This window comes from Lampris incognitus, chromosome 14 (genome assembly GCF_029633865.1).
Source record: "Lampris incognitus isolate fLamInc1 chromosome 14, fLamInc1.hap2, whole genome shotgun sequence".
In the NCBI taxonomy this organism is placed as follows: domain Eukaryota; kingdom Metazoa; phylum Chordata; class Actinopteri; order Lampriformes; family Lampridae; genus Lampris; species Lampris incognitus.
In genome coordinates, this window is record NC_079224.1 from 30,093,078 (window position 1) to 30,118,369 (window position 25,292).

Consider the following 25,292-nt stretch of genomic DNA (forward strand, 5'->3'; position numbering starts at 1 on the left):
AGGAGCCGGGGATCGAAACACGGCCTTCCAATTACTAGACGACCCGCTCTACCTACTGAGCCATGCTGCCCCTAGTAGGTGTGTGGAATGCTGTTACATAGAAATTAGTGTAATAATTAAGTCCAGAGTGTGCCCCTTGTTGTGTGTGGTCTCTGTCACATGCTGAGTCAGTCCATAGTTTTCAAGAACACAACACGGTTATTTAGTTCCTCTGTCCTGGGGGTTTAGTTCCTCTGTCCTGGCCCTGTGATGGACTGGCGGCCTGTCCAGGGTGCCTCCCTGCCTGTCGCCCAATGGCTGCTGGGATAGGCTCCAGCATCCCCGCGACCCTGGCAGCAGGATAAGCGGTTTGGATAATGGATGGATTGATAGACATAAGAGGTGGTATAACAGTTAAAAATAGCAAGTAATTTCACGTTTCTCAGTGGAAAAAATACTGAAATTAAATAGATTGGGCAAACTTGGTGCCATACAGCAGGTGACTATATCTTGGTTCCACTGGAAATGCTGTTTTCCGTACATCTCCCTAATTGATTCATCTATGTATAAAATGAATAAATTTCTTTCACCAATTACACAGAGTACAATATGACATTGTCACAATATTATTAAATGGATTACTGTATTAACAGTTTTCCAACACCAAGGCAGCACAATGTTATATTTTGGGGGCTCTGAAGAAGTGTCATGTTGCACTTGTCTTCCTTGTTTAAAGGTCTGGTGTAGACACCAGCTTTGAAGTCGGTCACATACTGGTTTGCTACCACACTTTCTCTTTTCTTTCCAGATGTAAAATAAATAAGACCAGGAGCTCCACGCTACCTGATACCATCCTAACCACTTTGTCCTTCCTGGAATCTAGCCAGCCGAGGCTTCGCAATCAGAGCTGCTATGCACCTCTGATACAGCCAGCATTGTCAATCACCTTCACAATATGCTGGCATCATCTGAAGAGGGCAGTTTGAGAGCAGCTATTCATGCTGGTCACACAGACAGTAGGCAAGAACAATGACAGGAAGGAGCAGAAACCGTAGCTTTTCCGCTCTGAGAGCCAAGTATCGGTTCAACCTCTCCTCTCCTCACCTACCTCTGTGGCCAGTGAGGTTTTATTTGAAGGCAAAAAGAGTTGTTTTTTCACCACCGGCTACTTTGCAAAAGTAAAATCCATTTCTGTGTCTTTACTAGATATTTTGGTTTACAAATGCAATTAAAGTGATAGTTACTTTCTTGTCGGAGTGGTTGCTAAATTCTACTTATCATCCACAGATTGACCAGAGTTTGGCCAGAACGCGGGGTCATTTTTCCTAAGAGACCCAGCTCAAAATTTTGGAGTAGAACAGCATTCTCCCAATCCCCTTTTTCTGTTTGGGGATAATGGCAGTATTTATACTTAAAACTGTGTGCCATCACATTTAAAGTGTACTTTGTAGGGCAAAATGTGATCACTGTCTTATACGCTGATGGAACATTCAGTTCATTTACACAACTTTCCCAAATGTACGATCTGCCAAAATCTCACCTTTTCAAATATCTCCAAATCCGTCACTTTGCCCAGAAAAACATTACTTCTTTTCCAAGTTTGCCAACAAACAATATAATCAATCACATTCTTTCTTTATCCTCATACCGCAAGGGCTTAATATCAATTCTTTATGGCAGCATAAGTAATATTTCCCTTCATTCACTGTAAGTTGTTAGGAGACTTTGGGAAGAAGACCTTGGAGGGGAAATGACACATGTTGACTGGAAGGCTGCACTTGGCTTAATACATACCTCCTCAACATGTGCAAGACACAGCTTAATACAACTAAAGGTTGTTTTGAGAGCACATTTGACCAATGCTAGACTGGCCAAATTTTTTCCTAATCCAGACCCTTCCTGTCCTCGCTGTAAAAGTCAACCAGCAGATCACACATGTGTTCTGGTCATGTCCTAACCTTAACACATTTTGGACAAGTATTTATCAGTATCAGCATCAGTATTTATCAGACCAGTATCACCTATAGCAAGATGTTTCAAAAAGACATTCCTCCTACAGGTCCGCGGTGGTGTAGCGATCTAAGCATCGACTTTGTGTCGATGCAGTTGCCCACTGGGGACCGGGGTTCACGCCCCAGTCTCGTCAGATCCAACTATGGCCGGACTCTATGAAGCAGCAATAATAAGCAACGCTGTCTTCGAGAGGGGGGCAGAGTTGGCTTGTGTTCGTCACATGAATGCGTCTGTGTGTGTGTCGGAAAAAGGAGTGGTTCAGCCTGGATTTGCCTTGTCACGGAAGTGGCGAGGCATCTCCTTCGAGACTGCCGGCCGGAGAGATGCAGTTGGCGAACGCATGCAGTACGAGGGTGGGTGTTTGAATTAGAATAGGGAGTGATTGGCCACTAAATTGGGAGAAATCAGAAATATTTTTTTTTCTAAGAAGTATTCCTCCTAATCCCATATGTACCCTATTTGGTTTTGCTCCAGAAACTGGTACCCTTAAAGGTAAAGCACATGTAATCATAGCATTTACCTTCTTGCTTGCTAGACGTCTCATTGTTCTCTCATGGAAGCAACAAACCACCTAATTTTTCCAGATGGATTAAAGACATTATGCAGTTTTTGAAACTAGAGAAAATCAGATACACCCATCAAGGCTCTATACAAAAGTTTATGAAGAGTTGGATCCCCTTTTTTGAGTATTACAAGAGCTTACAAATTCCACTCAATAAGGGAGATTAGAGTTAGATTGAGGCAGCAGAGAACCCCCCCCTCTCTCTTTTTTGGTTGTCTGTTTACCTTTTTCTCTTTTCTATATGTATGCGTGTATTATGAGTAATATGTATGGCAAGATATATGTGCAATCTGTGTACTAATCTCTATGTATATTGTTTAGGCATAATGCATTTATGGATATGTAGTTGCATATATATTCATGTGTATGTGCATGAAAAGGTATCATGAAAATCAATAAAATTCGTTAAAGAGGAAAATGTCTTGTGATATTATTTACACTACATGTAAAATATTTCCAGGCAAGAATATTTTTGCATATAAATGAGATTAAGTTGTTTTTTTTACAAAAATAAACAGCCATTGAAAAACAGTTGTGTTAAATTACCTTTTATTTTTATTTTTTTATAAACTGCAGGCTAAAGAGTGACCTAGCTTTGCACTGATAAGCAATAAGAATTAGGAGTAGCAACACTTGAGGCGTGCCCACCACTCCAGTTAAATCAAATTAGCTAAGCAACCGAAGGATAACCACCCCAACAACTGGACATAGTCCTCTTAACAACTGGACATAGTCCTCTTATCAGAAATACACTACAACAATACCGTTAACAATCCAACTGAGGGCTAAAAGGTTTTTAATGACCTCAGGAACAACTGGCGGGAGAGGAAGGGTGTTTTTCCTGCTCAGCTTCAGTCAAACTAAGATCTAACACTGCTCTGAACTGGGTTTGCCATTAGCAAAATCACAATGGGGAAAAAAAGCAACTGCAACACTTGGACTTGAACTAGAAATCATGTTTTAAAACCGACACTAATGTGGATGTTAATGCTGCTAATTGCCGGTGTTTTAGACTGTGGTATCATACACATTGTTATGAATTGTCAATTGTATTATTGTTTGTGTTGCAGTGCTGTGCCTAAGGAAAAAGAAATCTCTCCGCAAGAATAAAGTTAATCTTGATCTTGACTCTACACAGATGTTTATAATAGTTACATCGACTCTAACAGTACCACCGCACCTCATGTAGTATACTATATACACACTATCTGAACTGCTAGGAGCATGGCCTGTGTACTCCAAGTGCTGTGTGTGTACTTTCTGTCTCCTCCTCAGTTTTTCATTATGCATCCTATGTGGTCGTCATCCTGTTTGCCACTTTGCACTGTTGTCTCTACCTATCTGCAAATAACTTAAAAAAATGTGATTAAAATTATTTCCTCACAGTACCAGACCCAAGTTATTTTTTGTTTTGTTTTGACTCTGTTGGAATAAGACCATGAGGCACATTTCAAAAGGGCAGTGCGTGGACAGGAAATGACTGAGCATATTAAATCAGAGCAAACGTAGCGGTGCCTGAAATAGACGCAGAGGAAGCAGGTCAGAAAGCTGCGGGTCAGCTGTGTAGCCTTTGCTCTTATCTTTTTTTTCCCCCTTCCTTTGTGGCCACCTGTGCCATTCTGACAACCATTCACACGCTTAACAAGATTATGGATCCAATAGATTCTAATCAGTGGTTACTGTTGGCGCTCTCTCTCTCTCTCTCCATCTATTTTCTCTGTCTCGCTCCATCTCTCAGCTGCTGGAACACCTTGATAACTGAACCCCGATCTGCATGTCCAAGAGCTTCCCAGTGAACCAATATATAGGGGCGATGGACAGATACAGAAAACAAAAGGTTAGTTTATCAGAAAGCTGAGCTTTTGGAAAGAAAACCGAGTTACTTTGCAGAGCGACTGCAGAGCAAGATAAAAGCGTTTTCAAGTCCTTCCCAAGTTTATTTCTTTTGTTTGGGGGGTTTTTGTGTTTTGTTTTTTTCCTTATTCTAGGTTAATTCTCAGCATGGGTTCCCTAAATCCAGATCCCAAAGACATGTGTGTGTTTCTGTGTGTGTGTGTGTGTGTGTGTGTGTGTGCACGCACGCATGAGTGTGCATGCACAAGAGTGTGTTTATTTATGGACAAAGGTGGATTCTCAAGAGGCGAATATGACTACACAAGCAATGCATACAAAACAAGCTTGTGTCTGTGTGTGTATATAACTGTGTGTACCGCTAATCCTAATCCATTGAGGACAAAAGCTCCAGTTAATTGCCTGAAATCATAATGGAAATGTGTGCATGTGCATGTGTGAAAGTCAGAAATCTTACCGTTGACACAGATTTCATATGGAGAACACAGCTCATTTTCAAAAAGACACCCTGTCAAAAAAGAAAAAAAAACAGCAAAATTAGCATGTCAATATCTACATCAGTCCAGTACCTGCACATTGACATATGTATACAATATAACACATATCAACCTATTGATAAGAACTTGTATGTTGGGGGCGTCTGGGTAGCGTAGTGGTCTATTCCATTGTATACCAAGATGGGGATCAGCGGTTCGAATCCCCGTTTTACCTCCGGTTTGCACAATTGGCCGTGTCTGCAGGTGGGAAGCCAGATGTGGGTATGTGTACTGGTCGCTGCACTAGCGCCTCCTCTGGTCAGTCGGGGCACCTATTCAGGGGGTAGGGGGAACCGGGGGGAATAGCGTGATCCTCCCACGTGCTACATCCCCCTGGCAAAAGTCCTCACTTTCAGGTGAAAAGAAGCGGCTGGCGACTCCACATGTATCGGAGGAGGCATGTGGTAGTCTGCAGCCCTCCCTGGATCAGCAGAGGCAGTGGAGCAGTAACCGGGATGGCTCGGAAGAGTGGGGTAATGGGCCGGATACAATTGGAAAGAAAAAGGGGTAGGAAAAAAAAAACATGTATGCACACGATATAGAGCATCATGCTTAGTAAATACCACAAAACTATCTTGTGAGGAAAGCACATAATATTCCATATGTCATGTATATACACTTACAACTATCTTTAGATCAGAGTTGCAAAAACTAACTTAGTTCGATGATCATTCATGTTCATCTGGTTTACAGTAGATCAAAAACAAAAGGAAACCTTCAACTGTTTCCATTGTGTTATTTTAGATAGTGGTCCTGATGGAGAGACCCCATAACAGGAAGACAATTTGATTCAGGTGACGAGTAAGAGCTTGGAGTTTTATTTTAATTCTCAGTTTCCACTCATATAGTTTGCAAAACATACTCCATACAGTGACCTGATGAATATAAAATACTGTCATCTTAAGAATTACTCTTAAGTTTATCCATCCACCCAGCCATTGTCTGAATAGCTTATCCTGCTCTCAGGGTCGCGGGGATGCTGGAGCCTATTTCTAGCAGCATGAAACCAATTATTCAACAGGCCCTCCCAGTTTTAGCCTTCATTGTCGTGGCCATGCACACACACACACACACACACACACACACACACACACACACACACACACACACACACACACACACACACACACACACGCCAAACGCTACATTTTTCAGCCATGGACCATAAACACTAGCAGTTATCCTGAGTTAACATCAGGGTGTGGGAGAACACACAGCTGAGCAGGATGATCCATCAAACTCCTCCTTCCTACTCCACTGAGAGAGAAAGGGAGGCGGCCGTATTTTATACAATTCTGCTTACTGGGAAATTTGGCAGCCTCACCCATCTGCTTCACATTATTATTATTCTGTCTCTTGCTCTCTCTGTCTCTCCCCAGCTAGCTCCCTGTCTGTCTGTCTGTCTGTCTGTCTGTCTGTCTGTCTGTCTGTCTGTCTGTCTGTCTGTCTGTCTGTCTGTCTGTCTTGCACTCTCTAACACACACAGAGCCCTCCAAACGAATCCCTCCACCTGCTGCATGATTAGGTGCAAGCGTCAGTGTGTTTGCTTGTGTGTGTATGTAAATGTGTGCAAGAACCGAGACAGACGGGCTTAAATCTCACAGCGGACACAATGTTCTCTCCCAACACACACACACACACACACACACACACACACACACGCACAAACACAGCAAAGATTTACAATATTATAGCACACAGTCCATCCATAAAGCGTTATGGTTTGAAAATAGCTTTGCTCTGAGGAAGAGATCGCTGGAAGTGAGGTAGGCTGTTCCTCGCCGCACAGCACTGACTCGGGACTATTCACAGAGTTACCTCTGGGATTTTTAACTCGTTTACTCCATCTCGCAAGTCTTTGGAGGGCCACAGTTTCTTTAGAAATTAGATCAAAAAGGTCTTCAGTTTTGTTGATTTGACTAGAAGGCGATATTGGCAATTTGAAATAAAAGCAACACAGGAGCATCCAGGTAGCATAGTGGTCTATTCAGTTGCCTATCAACATGGGAATCGCCTGTTCGAATCTCCGTGTTGCCTCCAGCTTGGTCGGGCGCCCCTACAGACACAATTGGCGGTGTCTGTGGGTGGGAAGCCAGTGGGTATGTGTCCTGGTGGTTGCACTAGCGCCTTCTCTTGTCGGTCAGGGCGCCTGTTCAGGGGGGAAGGGGAACTTGGGGGGAATAGCGTGATCCTCCCACACACTACGTCTCCCTGGCAAAACTCCTCACTGTCAGACGAAAAGAAGCGGCTGGTGACTCCACATGTATCGGAGGAGGCATGTGGTAGTCTGCAGCCCTCCCCGGATCGGCAGAGGGGGTCCAGCAGTGACTGGGACGGCATGGAAGAGTGGGATAATTGGCCAGGTACATTCGGGGAGAAAAAAGTGGGGGAAAAAAATCAAAAACAAAAAAAATATATAAATAAAAGCAACACATTCTGTCCCTGTTAAAATTTTCTTAAGTCTTTTCGACTTTAAAATGTTTGTATCTTCATGTCTTTATACTTTGCACCCCACCAGGACAAATATATAGTATATGCAACCTTATTTGGTCCTCAAATTGAATTTCTCTGACAAAAAAAAAAATGTTGCACAAAAATCAGTGCATTTAACAGCTGCTGTCAGACATGAGGTTGACTAAAATAGTTCTGTTACAGACTTGACCTTTTCTGATTTTACGATTTAATGATTTACATCAGCAATGTTTTTCTTAAAAGACACATTTAGCATCCGACTGGCCGGACTCGATGAAGCAGCAATCATTGGCAACACTGTCTTCGGGGGGGGGGGGGGGGGGGCGGAGTCGGCCTGTGTTCGTCACGTGAATACGTCTCTGTGTGTGTCGGAAAAACAGTGGTTCGGCCTGGAGTCGCCTTGTCACGAAAGTGGGGAGGCGGTATCCTTCGAGACTGCCGGCCGGAGAGATGCAGTTGGCGAACGCATGCAGTACGAGGGTGGGTGTTTGAATTAAAATAGGGATCGATTGGCCACTTAATTGGGAGAAAAAAGGGAAAAATCAGAAATAAATTTATCAAAAAAAAAGAGACATTTAGCAGTGTTGAGATTAACTCTTGTCATTTGTACTCAAGCCATTAACATTTACATACTGGTTATACTGGTTACATTACTGGTACATAAGATAATATAGTGTAATATAGTGGGAGTATATAGTATTGTATACATAGGAGCGTGATAGGTTGTGGAGTTGTGGTATGGTGTATGGTATAGTGTATGGGCAATATAGTATAAAAACGATACACTATATGGACATAGGTTGTTGATTATTCAACCATAACAAAACTCTGTATAGTAGTGACACACCTGTCGTGCACACACGCTTGCCTCCAATGTACGGTTGTTGTTCGATTTGTTTCTTCTTTGTGTGTGTGTGTGAATGACGTCTACAAGCTGCTGTGTAGCAGAGCCAAATTCCTCGTGTGCACAGGCACACTTGGCCAATAGGAGTTGATCAATGACACTTGTTTAAGCTTGCCAAAAAGTAGGAGTCTACGTTTCAAGTCTTCAGACTGCGATGCACAATGTCAGTTTTACCAACTAATTTGGGTTTCAGTCCTAAAATACTGTTTTGCTTAGAAAAAAAGGAAGCAAGTTGAGATAATTCAACTCCCTTTCAATTCAGCTTCACTTGTTTGAGGAGTTTCCTAGAAACATATGTCACCATTATAAATGATGAAAAGTTGACCAATAGTGTCAAGGAATTTGACCGCTGCTTCATGTTTTCTGCACTGTAGCTGGTGAGATTTAGGAGGACACACTAGATGACCTGCTATCCCTTGAGACCAACAACCCTTGTTGTGACCTTGAGCAAGGCATCTGCAGAGCTGCTCAGTGGCCAGTACAACCACAGTCGTCTATGGCGGCCCTCGAGTGTTTACATGTTTTCCGATAAAAATACAAACAATGAATTTGGTGATTTAAAAAAAAAAAGAGTAAAACCCTTAATGGTATGTTACCCCCTTAAGGGTAACATGTCAAATGTTCGACCAGCTTTCACCAGCTACAGGCACGGGGCCATAATCTCCAGTAGTACCAACTACTTCTAGGAGCTTCCAAATTTTGACAAGCCAGTCTCCGGGTATCAAACAAACATCTTGACTGGAGACCAAGACCGATGTTTCCTCACAACTGTTTTTTATCCTCACCAGAGACAGACTGTGACTTCTTTTAATCATAAGGCAAACTGGAACAGCAGACTCATTTTATTGTTTGTATGTGCATGTGTGTGTGTGTGTGTGCTTATGTGCATGTGCATGCATACGTGTGTGTGTGTGTGTGTGTGTGTGTGTGCTTGTGTGTGTGTGCTTATGTGCATGTGCATGCATACGTGTGTGTGTGTGTGTGTCTGGTTAGTGTACTAGCAGGTGCGTGGGTGAATAGCGTAAAAACGCAGGCAGGAAAAGTAAACATCAGATCGCTGCAGAGACAGAGAGACAGTGCGTTTGACGTACCAATATTTTTCCTAGTGTGACCACGGCAGTCACTGAGGAGATGTGAAATGGCAGCAAAAATGTTAAGTAAAAACAAATAATAGAAAATAATTAGTAAAATACAGTAATTAGTAATTATTATTTTTGTCATTACTCCTGGGGATTCATAGAGGTAAATAGATTTATCTCCAACAGATGCACAGATAGTAATCTGTTTATTGAGCTATCTACAACTATTCGTACTACTACTACTACCACATCCACCACTACCACTACATGTACTACTACTGCACACTTTTACTTATATTCAATGCAATACTACTAATGCCACTCGTAACACCAGTACTACTCCAGCTGCGATAACCTCTGCTACTCTTTATAATAACTGATACAAAGCCTAGTTTTACAACAGGCATTAACAGGTATCCATCTCGGAAAACATTCACTCAGGAGATCGATCAATTCAAATATCTGTGATACATACGTATATGTAGCTTTGGAGGGACAAGGCAAACAATTCATTTTACTCATACAAACACATGCAAACACACAGCATACGTGACAACACTCTAGGGATGGCAACAGCAGGCAGAGTGCCAGAGCGCGGGCCAAATATAGTAGTATAACCATGGGATGCAGTGGCCATGGCAACAGTCTCGTCACAGAGAGAGCCTCTGCCGTCACGCCTTTCTAAACATCAAAGAGGGGCAGAGGCTCAGCCAAGTTCACACCTCTTCATCCCTCTTTAAGTTCCACTTGACATTCACAGCTTCACCGCACCGGCTCTTGTCTTCGTCACATGGCAGACACCCCCCCCCGTACAATGTTAACTATTACTTTATCTATCCAGGGAAAGGTTTTGCCGCAACACACATTCACAGCTGGGGAGCTGCCACGATACGGCCCCAGCAAATCATTGGAGGTAATTGAGAATGAGTGTCTTGCTCAATGGCACTTGGACAGTAAAAGTAGGTGGGAAATGGGAGAATGTCACTCATTCACATTTCCTGTCCAAATCTTTACGGCCAAGAATTCCAACTTGAAAACTTTCAATTAAAATTTATTTCTCATTTCCTAGGATAAGCATTTGTGTTCCACTTTACAAGCCTTGTTCAAATGACATATGCCTCGGTCCAAAATGTCTCTCTCTCTCTCTCTCTCTCTCTCTCTCTCTATCTGTAGCACCCCTAGCCCTAACCAATGGAAGAAAAGGGACACCAACATCTACCTAGGTTCGAGGAGTGGTATGCCTTGATTAAGTCTCGAGAGGAGTTGGTGTGGAGTTGAACATTTGGCAGCTTTATTGCCTCACAACAATAATACATACAAATAGCACAATCATTTGTATATAAAACCATTAAATAAAATAGAGCTCTTTTAACAACAATTAAAAGAGAGAAAATAAAATTTTAAAAAATAAGTCTCTTCCCAGCTGAAGGTTCCAACTTATGCTCCTTAATGTTAAAGGGTCCTTGACCCTATGCGTATGTTGATCCAAGGAGTTCAGTTTCTTTGTCCTTGAGCGTGTTGAATCTACTACTACTATTACTTCTACCTGAGTAAAGCTAATACTGAGTACGTGTTCTTATCTGGTGTCTTGAATGAGCAAATCGAGCTAATCCGACTTCTTCTGTGGACAGAGCCCACGGTAGGCCACACCGCTTCCATGATCGTCCACAGTCTCACTGGGCTGCGCTCGCCATCATAGAATCATCCAGACTCTACCTAGTAGTTCAAAAACCAACCTACACACATAGTGCTAAGTTCTAATAAGTTATTCTGTCCACTGTTCTTTTTCTAACATGATACCTCATTAGCTTTTTATCTTCATTTAGAACATCTTACTACATATAACCGATGAATACAGGATTACTTTACTTACAATGACTGTCACAATTGTTATTTTTTGCAATGATAAATTAATTATCTCTTTTTAACCACTTTTTCACCTGTAACACATCCATTGTAAGTCTTTTAAACAACATTTTCATGTTTCACTTTAACATGACTATGAATTGAATTATCACGACTAACATGTACCTTTTAATAACCAAAATCAGTTAAATCACATTGTAGTTGTACTACAAACCATTTACATGTTCAAACTTGGTGGCTTTAATGTCAACAAAATAAGCGAAATGCGCCTGTAATGCTTAATCATGCTATCTGTTGTCCAGTAATTAGTCAACAGCTAGCTTGGCGATTAGCGCTAGTTAGCGATTAACGATCTTTTTAGCACATAAATACAATGACACATTAGATATCAAAGTACGTTGAAAACATTAGACTACTTCCTCATAACCCTCATAACATTCTCATATTTAAAGTATTTGAACAGGAACACCAGGTATAGTGTAGTATTTCTTCACAGTGGCTAGCGTTTAACGTTAGCCATTAGCGTAACTACTAGCAAACATGTGCTTCACTTACCGGGGTTTCAAACGCTTATAACTTTACAGAAACTGCCTCCCTCGCATTCACAGCTGGGATTCTGATAAAAGAACAGCTTATTAGCGTCTATATATCAAAATATTCAAGATTTTAGGACTGCTGTGTGGTGTTTCATACCAGGAAAGGTTTAATCCGTGACAACACAGGAAGAGAGCTCCAGCAGAAAGGAAATGGTGCCTGCACGCAGCACAAATACTCTTAAAATGCGCTGCCAGCGTCCCTCTGCTGGGAACAACATGTAACTACATCTCTAAATGACGGGTTTTAGTAGCCCTATATTTCATATCTGTCTGTCTGTCTGTCTGTCTGTCTGTCTGTCTGTCTGTCTGTCTATCTATCTATCTATCTATCTATCTATCTATCTATCTATCTATCTATCTATCTATCTGTCTGTCTGTCTGTCTGTCTGTCTGGGAGGTGGCGAGTCCTACTTGCCAAAAGGAATGCGAAGCGGTGCGGTGGCCTCTCGCTTCCTGGTGCAGTGATCGCCACGGGTCCATCAGGAGCTTAGCATATGGCCGCTCCTACGCAAATGTGTCCGCAGCAGCTCCTTCTCGTGGTACCTCCTGTTTTCACAATGTCTGCTGCGGGAGCGACCGGGTTCCCGGCGGTAAAACCGGGTGGGTCGATTGGACTCGTTTGCCTTGGTTTGCAGCCAATCTAGGAGGACAACCTTGATTTCAAACTCGGGTAGATGGCGTTCGTTAGCCTTGTCAGTCAGTTCATCTAGGAGAAGGAAAACTGGTTTAAAACCTCCGCTGCCTTGCGGGTACGCTCGTATACGGGAAAGGCTTCGAGAAGAAACCCTCAGGAAAAATCTGCATCCGTCTCCAGTGTCAGTCTTGCCACTGGTAGTATGTGGTCTCGGGCGAGAGAGTGGGGTTGATGATGCGCAACCCTTCCTCACTTTAATCATCGCGCAAGTCATCTGTCACCCATCACAGGATGACTAGATGGTCCTCGTCGCTGCGACGGAAGAATAACAAATCAATCAATCTATCTATCTATCTATCTGTCTATCTGTCTGTCTATCTGTCTGTCTGTCTATCTGTCTGTCTGTCTGTCTGTCTGTAGATAGCATACCAGAGTGGAGCTACTTGTTATGGGCCTGTATGTGTTATGTTATTTTTTTCTCTCTGTCACAGTAATTAAAGAGAGAACCACTTCCAGCTGCAATTGTTCATATCGCTCTGGGAACACATATAATAATCGCACTAGTCTAGCAGACCACTGCCTTGTTAGGAGCAGATACATGCAACAGTAAAACGATGTTTGCAACGGATGGGTTTTCATTATGACAGAGCTGGGGTTGTTTGCACATTTGGGGCCACAAACTCCAAAACAGCATTGCTAACAAGATACCGGTGAAGAAAGTACTGTCTTTCTTTTTTCTTTTTGTCTTTATGCATGCTCAATAATCCAGGTAAGACAATTAAAGAAAGTTGGATCAGTTCATCTGGATACAACGTTTATTGACAGAATAATTGTCAATAAACGTTGTATCCAGATGAACTGATTCAATGTTCTTTGATGAACAAATTAATGTGCCAACACTGTTTGGATGGGCTTAATTTTTAAGCTTTATTGGGGAAAAAAACCATTCTGTCAATGTTTACTCAATGATTTTTAAAAACATACTGATTACACAGAGAACATCCAGTGAAATTTCAAAGCGTTCTAAGAAGTACAGATTTCACTTCCTGTTCTTCATACCAAACTACCTCAACTACTTCATACCAACCTCCTCTGAAGCCAGGAGCACGTTGTACAATTTCAAGGCCGATTATAACCCCGATTTGGCCATGACATCTGATTTTCAAGATCACAGAGAGTCTGCACCTGTCTGCACGCAACAGGCCAGGTCACCATGGACTGTCTGCACTAGTGATCTTGTGACGTTCGGGGGGGATCAAAATTCAAACCTGCTTGCCTCCCCGATCGAGCCTTCAACCCGTCGGAGCTGTCACGATAATATCAAACATGACTGATTTTTACATCTCGATTCTGGACAAGTCTGAACTCATTCTCTGTTTTGATATCAAGAAATAATCACAATCCTATCGTTCTCTTTAGGGTAATTGATTCTATTATTAATAGTCCCTTCACTTCCACTTCTCTTTTTTTTTAGCCTGATGTTTAGCTGTCCGACAAATTTCTCACTCATTTTGTAAATAAGGTGGAGAATGTCAGGTCCCAAATCCAGCCTGGCCCTTGCATTCGTTCTATTCCCCATGTTAATTCTGCCTCTTTTACCCAGTTTCAACCAATTACAATTTCAGTGTTAGAGAGTACAGTCTCCAATATGAACTCCTCCTCCTGCATCTTAGTCATCATTCCCACTAAGATGCTCAAGGAGGTATTTTCACCCGTTGGCCCCGTTATTCTGCAAAATCTTAATAATTCTCTAGCCTCTGGTTCTTTTCCAGACAGTTTTAAGCATGCCATTGTTCACCCATTGCCAAAGAAACTTAATTTAGATCCCCTGTCCTTAAGTAACTACAGACCAATCTCTAAATTGTCTTTTTTATGATTTCTTTTATGAAAACAGTTTTTTAAGTTTTCTAACAGTTTATAGTCTGGTTTAAAGCACTTCATAGTACCGGGACAGGTTACTAATGACGTACTGCTAACTGCACACAGAGGTGACTGCTCAATTTTAGTTCTTTTAGACTAAAGCACTGCTTTTGACACAGTCGATCACAGGATCCTCTTGCATCGCTTAGAGATTTGGGTTGGCATCAAGGACTCAGCTCTTACTTTATTACACTCTTACCACTCCAACAGAACTTTTTCTGTTGTTCTCGGTAACTCTACTTCCTCGATGGCTCAGTTGAGTTGTGGTGTCCCTCAAGGATCGGTTCCTGGATCCCTTCTGTTTTCTATGCTGCCCTTTGGCCAGGTCTTTCAAAATCATTATGTGTTTTACCATTTTTATCGTGATGACACTCAGTTATACATGTCACTAAAACCCACAGATCCTAGCACCCTAGCAGATCTCACAACTTGCCTCTGACATTAAATCATGGATGTCCGAAAATTTTCTTAAATTTAATGATGATAAGTCTGAGATCATTCTGTTCGGTTCCCCAAATTCCATCAGCCTTTTTGGTACAAATCTTGGTGGTCTGTCAGGTAGGCTTAAGCGGGCTGCGAGGAATCTTGGGGTAATATTCGATGCTAACCTCGGTTTTGATAATCAAATCAAACTTGTTCAGTCATGCTTTCTGCAGTACAAGGTAATCTCCAAAATTAGGCCATTTTTATCAATTGGAGATATGTAAAAAGTTGTACATGTTTTTTGTTTTTTACTCTTGGCTTGACTATTGCAACGTGCTTTACCCAGGTATCAGCCAGAGCTCCCTCCACTGTCTGTAGTTGGTACAAAACACCGCTGCTCGGCTCATTACCCAGATAAAGAGGCATGACCATATCACTCCTGTGCTTGCCTCCCTACACTGGCTCCCTGTTATATTTCGAATTGATTTTGAAATTTTATTGCTCACTTTTCAGGCCTTAAACGGTCTTGCTCCTACATACATTTCTGATTTATTGACCTGGTATACACCCTCTTGATCATTAAGATCCGCAGATGGAGCCCTGCTGTTTATTCCCAGGTCTCAGTTTGTCACAGAGGGTGATCAGGCTTTTGCTGTTAGAGCCCCCACATTACAACTCTCTTCCTATTGAACTAAGACAAACTAAGTCTCAAGCTTCTTTTAAATCTCATCTTAAATTTTTCTTTTTGTGAAAGCTTTTACAAATGTTTGATATTTGTTTTTAATTTATTCATGCTGTTTTTATTTTTACTCTTATTTATTTGGTCTTATTCTTATTTTTGCCTTGTCTGGTGTTATTTCTTTGTAAAGCACTTTGTAACATTGTTTTAGAAAAGTGCTATATAAATAAGGTTATTATTATTGCTATTATTATTATTATTATTATTACTACTACTATTCAGCAAGTGTGTGTGCCTGAAGGGAACGCAGATAGATAGATAGATAGATAGATAGATAGATAGATAGATAGATAGATAGATAGATAGATAGATAGATAGATAGATAGATAGATAGATAGATAGATAGATAGATAGATACTATATAAAGGCTTATGCTGACTACAGACCATATTTGAGGCATTTTAATAAAACAAAACAAACAAACGAAAAGTGCTCATTGGCTCAACAATGTTCATTTCCAGGTTTTACCACATAAAACCTGGACCACTCAAATTTATTTAGCTGTCAAGAGGGGATACCTCCACTACCAACTGAATGTGACTCCGGTAGTATAGGTTTGATTTGATTAGACCTTCTCCACCACCAGCCAAAATGTTTCCATGATATCTTACAAATGGGTGTGATAGTAGAGTTATCTTCAAACCCTGGGTCGCCCCCACGAAATGCCATTAACTATAAAGAGGTCATGGGTTAGAGTTAAAGCATCGAGACAAACTTCTGTGATCGTTCAAGGGAGATGTCAGAGAGCTGAGATAGAAAATACATTTTTAAATAAGGACAGAAAGAGGAGTTTGTGTTTCTTTCCCACTTCAAGATAAGAGCTGGAGGTAGAGGAAGGCATGGTGGAGAGAATATGCTTCGGCAGGGTGAGAGGGCCATGAGCTCCTCTGGACTTTCACCGTCAAACTTCTCGCTCTGTGGTTTCATCAGCACGCCAACGGAGTGTGAAACAGGTTGCGGTACTGCACAGTGGACCAAAGCCAACCGGGTAACATTGAAGAAGGACTGGAATTTCAATCAGCCTCACCCTATGAGCAAGGAGCGATGTCCATGCTGTAGTCTTTAATGCCTCCTGGCAAGGCCCTTACAAGCTGTGCTCCAAAATCTTTAAAAAAAAAAGGCACTACATTTCCCACGATGCCATCTGTCTGCCGGCATTGGGTACCTGCTGCTCCCAAAGCAGAGAGCCAATGATTACAGAGAAAGTGGTCACCTTGGCTGTGAGTTTCTTGTTAATACAGCCCGATTTGTTTGACCTTATGAGTTTCAGAGTCAGCGTGTGTTTGTTACTGTAGTCAAAACGCAACTGTTTAACTCAATACTGACATAAGTTACGGCCGGCAAGAAACCATTGAGATTCAAACTCAGAATTGATCTGGTTATATATCTATAACTATCTGTCACTGTACAGAATAAACCTGCAGCCATCTCTGTCTGTCTCTGAATCTCTCTTATCTGCCTATAAATCTCTCCTGTCAGCTGTCCGTAACTCTGTCTATCTAAAACTATCATGTTATCTCTCTAACTGGCCCATTGGCCCATCTATAAATCTGTCCAGTTATCTCCATCACTCCACTCCCCCTCTTCTTTCGCTCTTCTAAATGTCTCGGTGAGTGAAGAGTGAAAACGACACCAAGGACGACCAGCTGCTCCCTTTCCCTTGTAAAAAGGAGTTACGACATTGGGTCATGACGTTCTCCGTCACGTCTCCCTCTCCACAACACAATCTTATCTCTGTCAGTTTGTTTACATCTCAGGAGCGGTGATAAGCGGTCTGAGAGCAGAGTGCAAGAAAAAAAGACTCGGTGATTTAAGAGCTTTCTCCTCTTTGTAGTTCACTTCTGGTTTGTCTACAGGCTGACTCACTTTCCTCCCCAAGGCTGGTCAAAATGGATCCCCCCTAATTGGCTGTGTGTGTGTGTGTGTGTGTGTGTGTGTGTGTGTGTGTGTGTGTGTGTGTGTGTGTGTGTGTGTATGTGTATGTGTGTGTTTATAAATGTTTACACGCATATGCGTGCATATGCATTAATGAGTGTATGGGGTGGAGGGTGTGAGTTGGGATTTTGAATGCACAAATGTGCGTATGCATGTGCATGTATGTGTGTGCTGTGGGCGGGGTGTGAATGTGCCCGGGTGTGTGTGTGTGTGTTTGTGCGTGTGTTCCCTGACTGCATGTGTCATATGCGTTCGCATTCATGCAGACGGGTATTTACGTGGATTTGTGCAAATGTGTGCATGTGATAACATGTGCGTGTGAGTGAAAAGTTTGATCTGTCATGTAGCAGTATATTTCGTTGCCTACCAACATGGGGATCACCTGTTCGAATCCCCGTGTTACCTCCGGCTTGGTCGGCCATCCCTACAGACACAATTGGCTGTGTCTGTGGGTGGGAAGCCAGATGTGGGTGTGTGTCCTGGTCACTGCACTAGCGCCTCCTCTGGTCAATCGGGACACCTGTTCAGGGAGGAGGGGGGCTGGGGGGAAGAGCATGATCCTCTTACGCGCTACGTCCCCATGGCGAAACTCTTCACTGTCAGGTGAAAAGAAGAGACTGGTGACTCCACATGTATCGGAGGAAGCAAGTGGTAGTCTGCAGCCCTCCCCGGAGCAGCGACAGGGACGGCTCAGAAAATGTGGTAATTGGCCAAGTACAATTAGAGAGAAAAAGGGGAAAAGAAAAAAAAGTTTGATCTGTGAAGTGGTTGCGGTTTTTGAAGATTCTGAGGCATGAGTCAACTCAAGGCACCGTTATCAACGCCTTCAAAAACAGGGAGCGTCACAAATTAGCACGACAACACCAGTCCCAATGACACCTACCCAATTTGTATGGCACTCAACACTCGAGGGTGATGATCACCTTCAATAGCATGTAGCCGCTTGAAACCTGACAATTTAGGAAAAGACAACAGGAGGAGATTTGGTGGTTCTGAAAGCCAGGCCAGCGTCTGATCTTTTGTGTTGGTGGAAATACAGCAGGGAAAATCTATTCCTGCTATTAGGATGTGTGTGTCCACAAAGCTTCTCAAATTGACAGTAATCCCTCCTCTCTCTATCGCTCTCTCGTCTCTCTTTTGCAGTGACAAACCACCCACATCCATCACAGCCACCGCCTCCCCGTGATCCTCTCATTTCATCCCCCTTTCTTCTCTTCTTCCACTGATCAGAGCCAAGGCACTGATCCCTCCATCCGCCTCAATACAGCACCACAGCCTTCCAGGTTATTTTACATTCAGCTTTCTTCCTTTGGCTCTCGGCTAGAAGCTAATGAACAATTAGTATTTCAGGACAATGTCTAGCCTTTATGGTTTATTTACACACAAACTGGACTTTAAAAAGAGGTGTATCAAATTACATATGTCATGTGTTACGATTGATCATGTGTAATGTATACTTTACGTACCATTTTTACCATCCATAATTTCCCTATCAAGTTTACATAACGGCAGTATTGTAGCATTTCATTTCACTTACAACCTCTGTAGTTAGCAGGGTTTTTAGTTTATCCAATCATGCAGCGCTAACTGGGCAACTCCCAGGTTTGTTTATACGGTACAGTATAGGTCAGCGCTTCCCAAACCAGTCCTCAAGTACCTCCTGCCCTGATATTTCTTTTGTAACTCTGCTCTTATTTATTCAACCAAGCAGCACTTGAAATAATAAAGTGCTGTGATAAGAAACTATAATAAGCAGGCCTGCCTATGCTGGGTTAAAAGAAAATTTGCAGGACAGGAGCTACTTGAGGACTGTGTTGGGTAACACTAGTATAGACTAATTTTTCATGCTGTTAGCTAGTTTTAAAAGCTGACCCTCGGAGTATTTCGATAATACACACAGAAAAATAAAGGTGCTGACTGGAAACAAAAATAGTTCTTTGGAGTAATGCCATAGAAGAACCTTTTTTGGTTCCACAAATAACCATTTCTGCAAGCGGTTCTTTAAAGAACCCCTAAAGGTGCCTCAAAGAACCATCAAAAATTGTTCTTTTGGGCACCATGAATGGTGCTCCAAAGAACTTTAGCAAAAATTGTTTCTTCTTTCAAGAACCAATTTCAAGAAAATTCTTTGTTCACCCTGCTGGTTCATTAAAGAACCTCTTTTAAATGGTTCTTCAGTAACTTTTCAAAATAAATGGTTCCTTGAGCATTTTAAAATCAAATTATTGTGGGTAGGTTGAAAAGCAAGTACATGAATATAGTTGTTGGCCATATGACGTTCTTTTTTATTTCACCGAATTACAGACTAGGAATTAAAAATGACAGCAGCAGCACAAACACAAACCTTCCTATATATAGGAAGGCTATATATAAACACCTATACGTGACCTTGCACGGGGACACTTTCGGCATTATCAATCAATCAGATTACTTTTTAGAAATCTCTCACTTGCCAGTGTTGACTGTACTGATGTCCGTTCAACACACTTCAATTCAACCATCACAGTGGCATCCCCTGCCTCAACCCAACCAAACAAACACCATGAATTATACATGTTAGTACTTGTTACCATGGCCGCAGGCACACGGACGAATGAGGTCGACCTTCTCCGGGGTCAGATCAATCATTACACCGGCCAACTCTCAGCCTCCTGAGCCCTCTCCTTGATGAATCTATAGTGAAAGGGACCACTCCTCGAAGGCTGCAGTTAGATGCTGTCTCACCTCTAGGATCCAGCATATAACAGCATCAAATGAAGCATCTGCTGCCAGAGCCCTTCTTTGATATTGTTTTGTTTCGAAACACATTTTCACACCGAGCCTCTTGGATGATGAGTGGGATTACTTTGGCTAGATTTTAACAGATATTTTTAGCTGTTAGCACCTTTTCAGATTGCACCAATTTGCAACTTGGCCTGTTCAACCTTCGCCTCATAAATAGAAGGGATAAATCTAGGTCTTTCTATATGTGACTAGTTTCTTGTTCCTTTGTTGTCCTGCCACAGTTTCCCCCAGCGGAGGCGCTATCCAGCCTTATCTAAACATCCGCCATTGAACCAAGCATGTGATAGCCTGCCAAAACACTCTGTGAGGTGAAACTGGAAACTAAAACCATGATCGCGCTACTAAACCTTGAGGCAACTGGCCAACATGGTGGTGGTAGACCATTTCATCCTCGAGCCCAAATACCCTTCATAATACGCTGAAGATGTTAAAACACAAACTATTAGACTGTTAGCTATGATGGACAATGATAGCATTCGGGATAATTCTACAGGTACTAGGTATAGGTATAACAAGTGACTGCAATGGAATGAGTGTGTTTTTTTTCTGGGGGGGGGGGTTCCCTCTTTTTTCTCCCCAATTGTACTTGGCCAATTACCCCACTCTTCCGAGTCATTCCGGTCACTACTCCACCCCTTCTGCCGATCCGGGGAGGGCTGCAGACTGCCTCCTCCGACACGTGTGGAGTCGCCAGCCGCTTCTTTTCACCTGACAGTGAGGAGTTTCACCAGGGGGATGTAGTACGTGGGAGAATCATGCTATTCCCCCCAGTCCCCCGCCCCCCCGGATAGGCGTCCCGACCGACCAGAGGAGGCACTAGTGCAGCGACCAGGACACATACCCACATCCGGCTTCCCACCCGCACACGCGGGCAATTGTGTCTGTAGGGACACCCGACCAAGCCGGAGGTAACACGGGGAACCGAGCCGTCGATCCTTGTGTTGGTAGGCAATGGAATAGGCCGCTACACTACCCAGACGCCCCTTGGAATGAGTGTTTCTGTTTGAAACAAGTACTTTAAAGAGTTGTCTGTTGTGTGAACATTTTACTTGGGACTTGTAATTGCCTGTCCTTCCAACATGTTTTCATTTTTGCAAGTGTCAGCCGGAATGAAGACTATTACAAGTGATTCCCTCATTCTCATCCCCTCTTGTAACTATGCCACCTGCTTGAGAACAATTCATCCATCTCTGCACAACTTGCACTTAGGTCCAAAACAAAAATGTAATCTCAAGCCATTTATTTGTGTTCGCATTCAGGTGGCAGGGTGAAGTAGAAACTATGGGGAGTCCTTACTGAATCAAACAAAATAACAGGTTCGACTGCTACAACAGCAATCACCTGTCCTCTTTAAACTATAGTTTAACTGAACCGCTTCGTTGCTCATTCATTGCCAGTCGTTCTGCAGAGATGCATTGGTTAGATGAATACCAAAAGAGGTACACACAAATGCAATTTCAGTCAATAAGGGACAACTTACATGTTACAGCAAAAAATTACAGTAGTTGTTATGTTCTTTCAACCGCTATGCTGCTAAGAGCAGTCAAACACGATAATCCTCCAAATAAAAAACAAAAACACTTATGTGTTGCTGATGCCTGATTCTCATACTTGTGCAACGCAGTGGATCTGACAGACCGGCGGACAGATGGGCGAGCAGTGTGGAGATCCATTGATAGTTCTGCTCCGACATGAGATGCCAGTCATATGACACAGGCTGTACACATACTCTCCTAAAATGACACGTGAATGCATAAATCACTGTAGAATGTAAATGCTATTAGCTTCCTAGAGACATGTGGCTGGGAAAAGCACATCATTTGCAGCTTAGCATGTTTACCTTTGCCGTAAACATAAACCAGCCACCGGGACATCTGACCGTAGGGTAGCAATAATTCCAGATCTTTCTAACGGGGAAAGGTTTCTTGACCCCCCCCCCCTTCTTTTTCTTGCAAATGTGAATGCGTTTGTTTTTCATTTAATAAATAAATCATAATTCAGCAATGGGAGGGATGGTAAGTTATAGCCGACTAGTGGAAATGTTCAAATTCCTATTACGATTCATCGATGGTAAACTAGTGTTTGATGCTTTCTGCAGGCCGCTGTTATTTGGATCCTGCTGAGTCTGTCTTGAAGTCGCCATACTGTAGTTTATGGAGCTCACTTTCAGGGTTATGTAATATACATATACAGGGCCTGGGCCCCTCCTGTTTTCACACGAGCCCTTCTTCCTTCCCAGATCTCTCCAGCTCCAGAGCCCAACAACCAATAACATCATCCCCGGTACGGACTCCAGTCTTGCCCGGACCAAATCTTGAGATGTGTTTATTGCTGGCCAAGAATCAGTGGGAATATGTGGGAATATCAGCTATTTATAGGCTCCATACATGAGAGATTAATCTAGTCACCGTGACACTCTCTCTCTCTCTCTCTCTCTCTCTTTCTCTCTCCTATTTTCACACGATAGTTTTTCCTCAGGGTTGGGGGGGGGGCGGTTGAGGGGCTGGAAAATGGAGAGAAAGCTACAAACAGACCAAACGATCTGTTTATAACATTGATTTTCCGTCTGTCTGCACTTGGCCGCTGTCCACAAGCAAGTGTAAACGAACAAAATGCTCATTTCTCTCCACTGGTGCATTAGTTACACCGTTTTATGTTCTTCCCGATAAAACGTTAGTAGGGTTGATAGACGGCTGTGAGGCTGCAGTGGGTCTCGCCTGCCAATGCGTCTGGCAGATAATAAAATATTCACACAGACCCGAAATCGCAATCTGCGCGTCTCGCTGGAGGTAAAATGGCTGTATAGCCCATGCATGAGAACAGAGAACCAAACCAAAAAAATTAAATAAAAAAGACATGAAGACGTCAGCCTCTCTCGTCTACAAAGATGCCAAACTCACCGAATTTCCTGTCGGCGGAGGAAGGGTGATAAATAACCTGGGAAATGAGAAGGAGCAGAAAAGGCGACGAGTCCATGTTTCTTGTGGCTCCTCCGCGCGTCAACAGCCCATTTTATTCAGTTTCGGGTGCGTTTCCACCGCCGACCGCCGGAAAAGGCTGACGAAGAGGAGAGACCGGGATGAGTACCGGCGGGGGGGGGGGGACAAGCAGAGAGACGGCGAGACAGGCGGAGAGACAGTGGATGGATAAAAGACTGAAAAGTAGAGGATGCAGGGCGTTCCTGGCTGCTAACAGGCTACTCTACCCTGCAGTAAATACGGCAGCAGCCTCGCCACTTTCAGCACTACGAACAGCAACACCACCCCGCCCCCTTTACACCACGCCCCCCCACCCAACATCTCACACACACACGCACGCACGCACGCACGCTCTAATTTGACTGTAAGGACAAGCGCACGTGCAGTGGTGGGGTGGGATGGGGTCGTCCATCATTGATCACACAATCAATTTGATTTTATTCGTGCTAAGCCAATTTCACACAAACACAGAATTTGATGTTTCATGGTCACTTGAAGCAACAGCAAGATACGACACAAAATCTCAACAAAAGTTCATCCAATTAAATGATATTGACTATGACTTAAAAACAATAAGGGGGCCAGTCTGTACAGTCTGCACGTAGCAGTTATACAATTTGGTAAGAGGTCTCGTATGTAAGAGGTGATATCTAAACATATATTAATATGGAATCAATAGGGTCTCTAGCGCTCAGACTTGAGAAAAGTTGCATTGGTATGGGTCATAACAGCCGTTTGGGAAATATTGCGGTCTGAGTGCAAACAGTACTCTAGCGCCCGGAGGAGGCGGTTGCTCTGACTGTTGGCGGTTCTGCGCTGAAGGAGGAGCAGGGCCAGATGACGCCAACGGTGGCGCCGTCCAGACCGCCAGCAACGAGGAGGGGTTGTTCCCGTTGACCACGCAGCAGCAGGAGGGAGGCAGACATGGCCCTTGAGCTGGTGGAGGGCTGGCTGGAGACAGGGCGATGCCCCGAGTGGACGGAGGTATCAGCGCTGGGGTCAGAGGTGGGGGGGCCTACCGCTCACAGTGGGGCAATTTTGAGCTCCACGACGGGTTGGTGTACCGTAGGTGGCAAGCTCCCGGACGAGGGAGTGACCCCTTACAGCTATTGGTGAAATTATTACATTAAATTAAAATTAAATGAAATGAATTAAACTAAACTATTAACTAGTATCATCATCATCATCATTATTATTATTATTAAACTATTATTAAACTATTAATGAATTAAACTAAATTATTTCCCACCATCAAAAGAAACATGCATGTTAGGGTTTATACTCCTGTCTGTGCCCCTGACCAAGGTAATGGGAAAAGAACTGGAGTTGGTCCCTGGGCTCAGCATCAAGGCAGCAGCCCACTGCTCCGAGCTACACAGCTCACAGCTAGGATGGGTTTATTTGCAGGAACTGGATTTCCCCAAGGGGATTAATAAAGGAAACATAATTGAATTTAAGATCCTGGACGTCCTGGGAATGACATCCTGCAGCTATTGGTGCACCATGTGCTCTGTCCCCAGGTTCTCCAGGATGGTCCATGTCTCAGTGGGGGCAGGGCACTACGGGAACACCAAGACTCTCCACTGCTTCAGGGGGGCAGTTCTACTGGCCTGGCTGTCGACAAGAAGTGGAGCTACACATGCACTAGTGTGACTTCTGCACCGCCCAGAAGGGACCAATCCAACGCTCCCACACCCCACTGCAGCAGTACTTGGTGAGGGCCCCAATGGAGCAACTAGGGGTGGACATCCTTGGGCCTTTCCCCGTCTCCGATTCCGTGGCCAGAGGCGTATGCAGTGCTGGATCAGAGCACCACCACAACAGCAGAGAGGCTGGTGGAGGAGATGTTTGCCCGCTTTCGGAGTTCCCACCGAGCTCCACAGCGACCAGGAGCGGAACTTCAAGTCCCAGGTCTTCAGTGAGGTCTGGTGGCAGCTGGGAGTGAACAAAACGAGGAAGACACCACACCATCCTCAAAGTGATGGGCTGGTGGAGCGGTTCAACCGCATCCTGGCCACCCA

At 43.3% G+C, this 25,292-nt stretch overlaps 1 protein-coding gene across 1 annotated transcript in view; it reads right to left on the reverse strand.

The window, feature by feature from the left end:
* Positions 1–23,379, reverse strand: part of LOC130123944 (receptor-type tyrosine-protein phosphatase N2-like) — a 269,323-nt gene extending 245,944 nt beyond the window's left edge. Inside the window, exons 1-2 of the mRNA XM_056293277.1 lie at positions 23,194–23,379; positions 4,863–4,913 (exon numbers count right to left, since the gene is read on the reverse strand). Coding sequence (XP_056149252.1) covers positions 4,863–4,913; positions 23,194–23,269 — 127 coding nt within the window. The 5' untranslated portion in view covers positions 23,270–23,379. The remainder of the gene's footprint in view (positions 1–4,862; positions 4,914–23,193) is intronic.
* Positions 23,380–25,292: the final 1,913 nt, after the last annotated feature.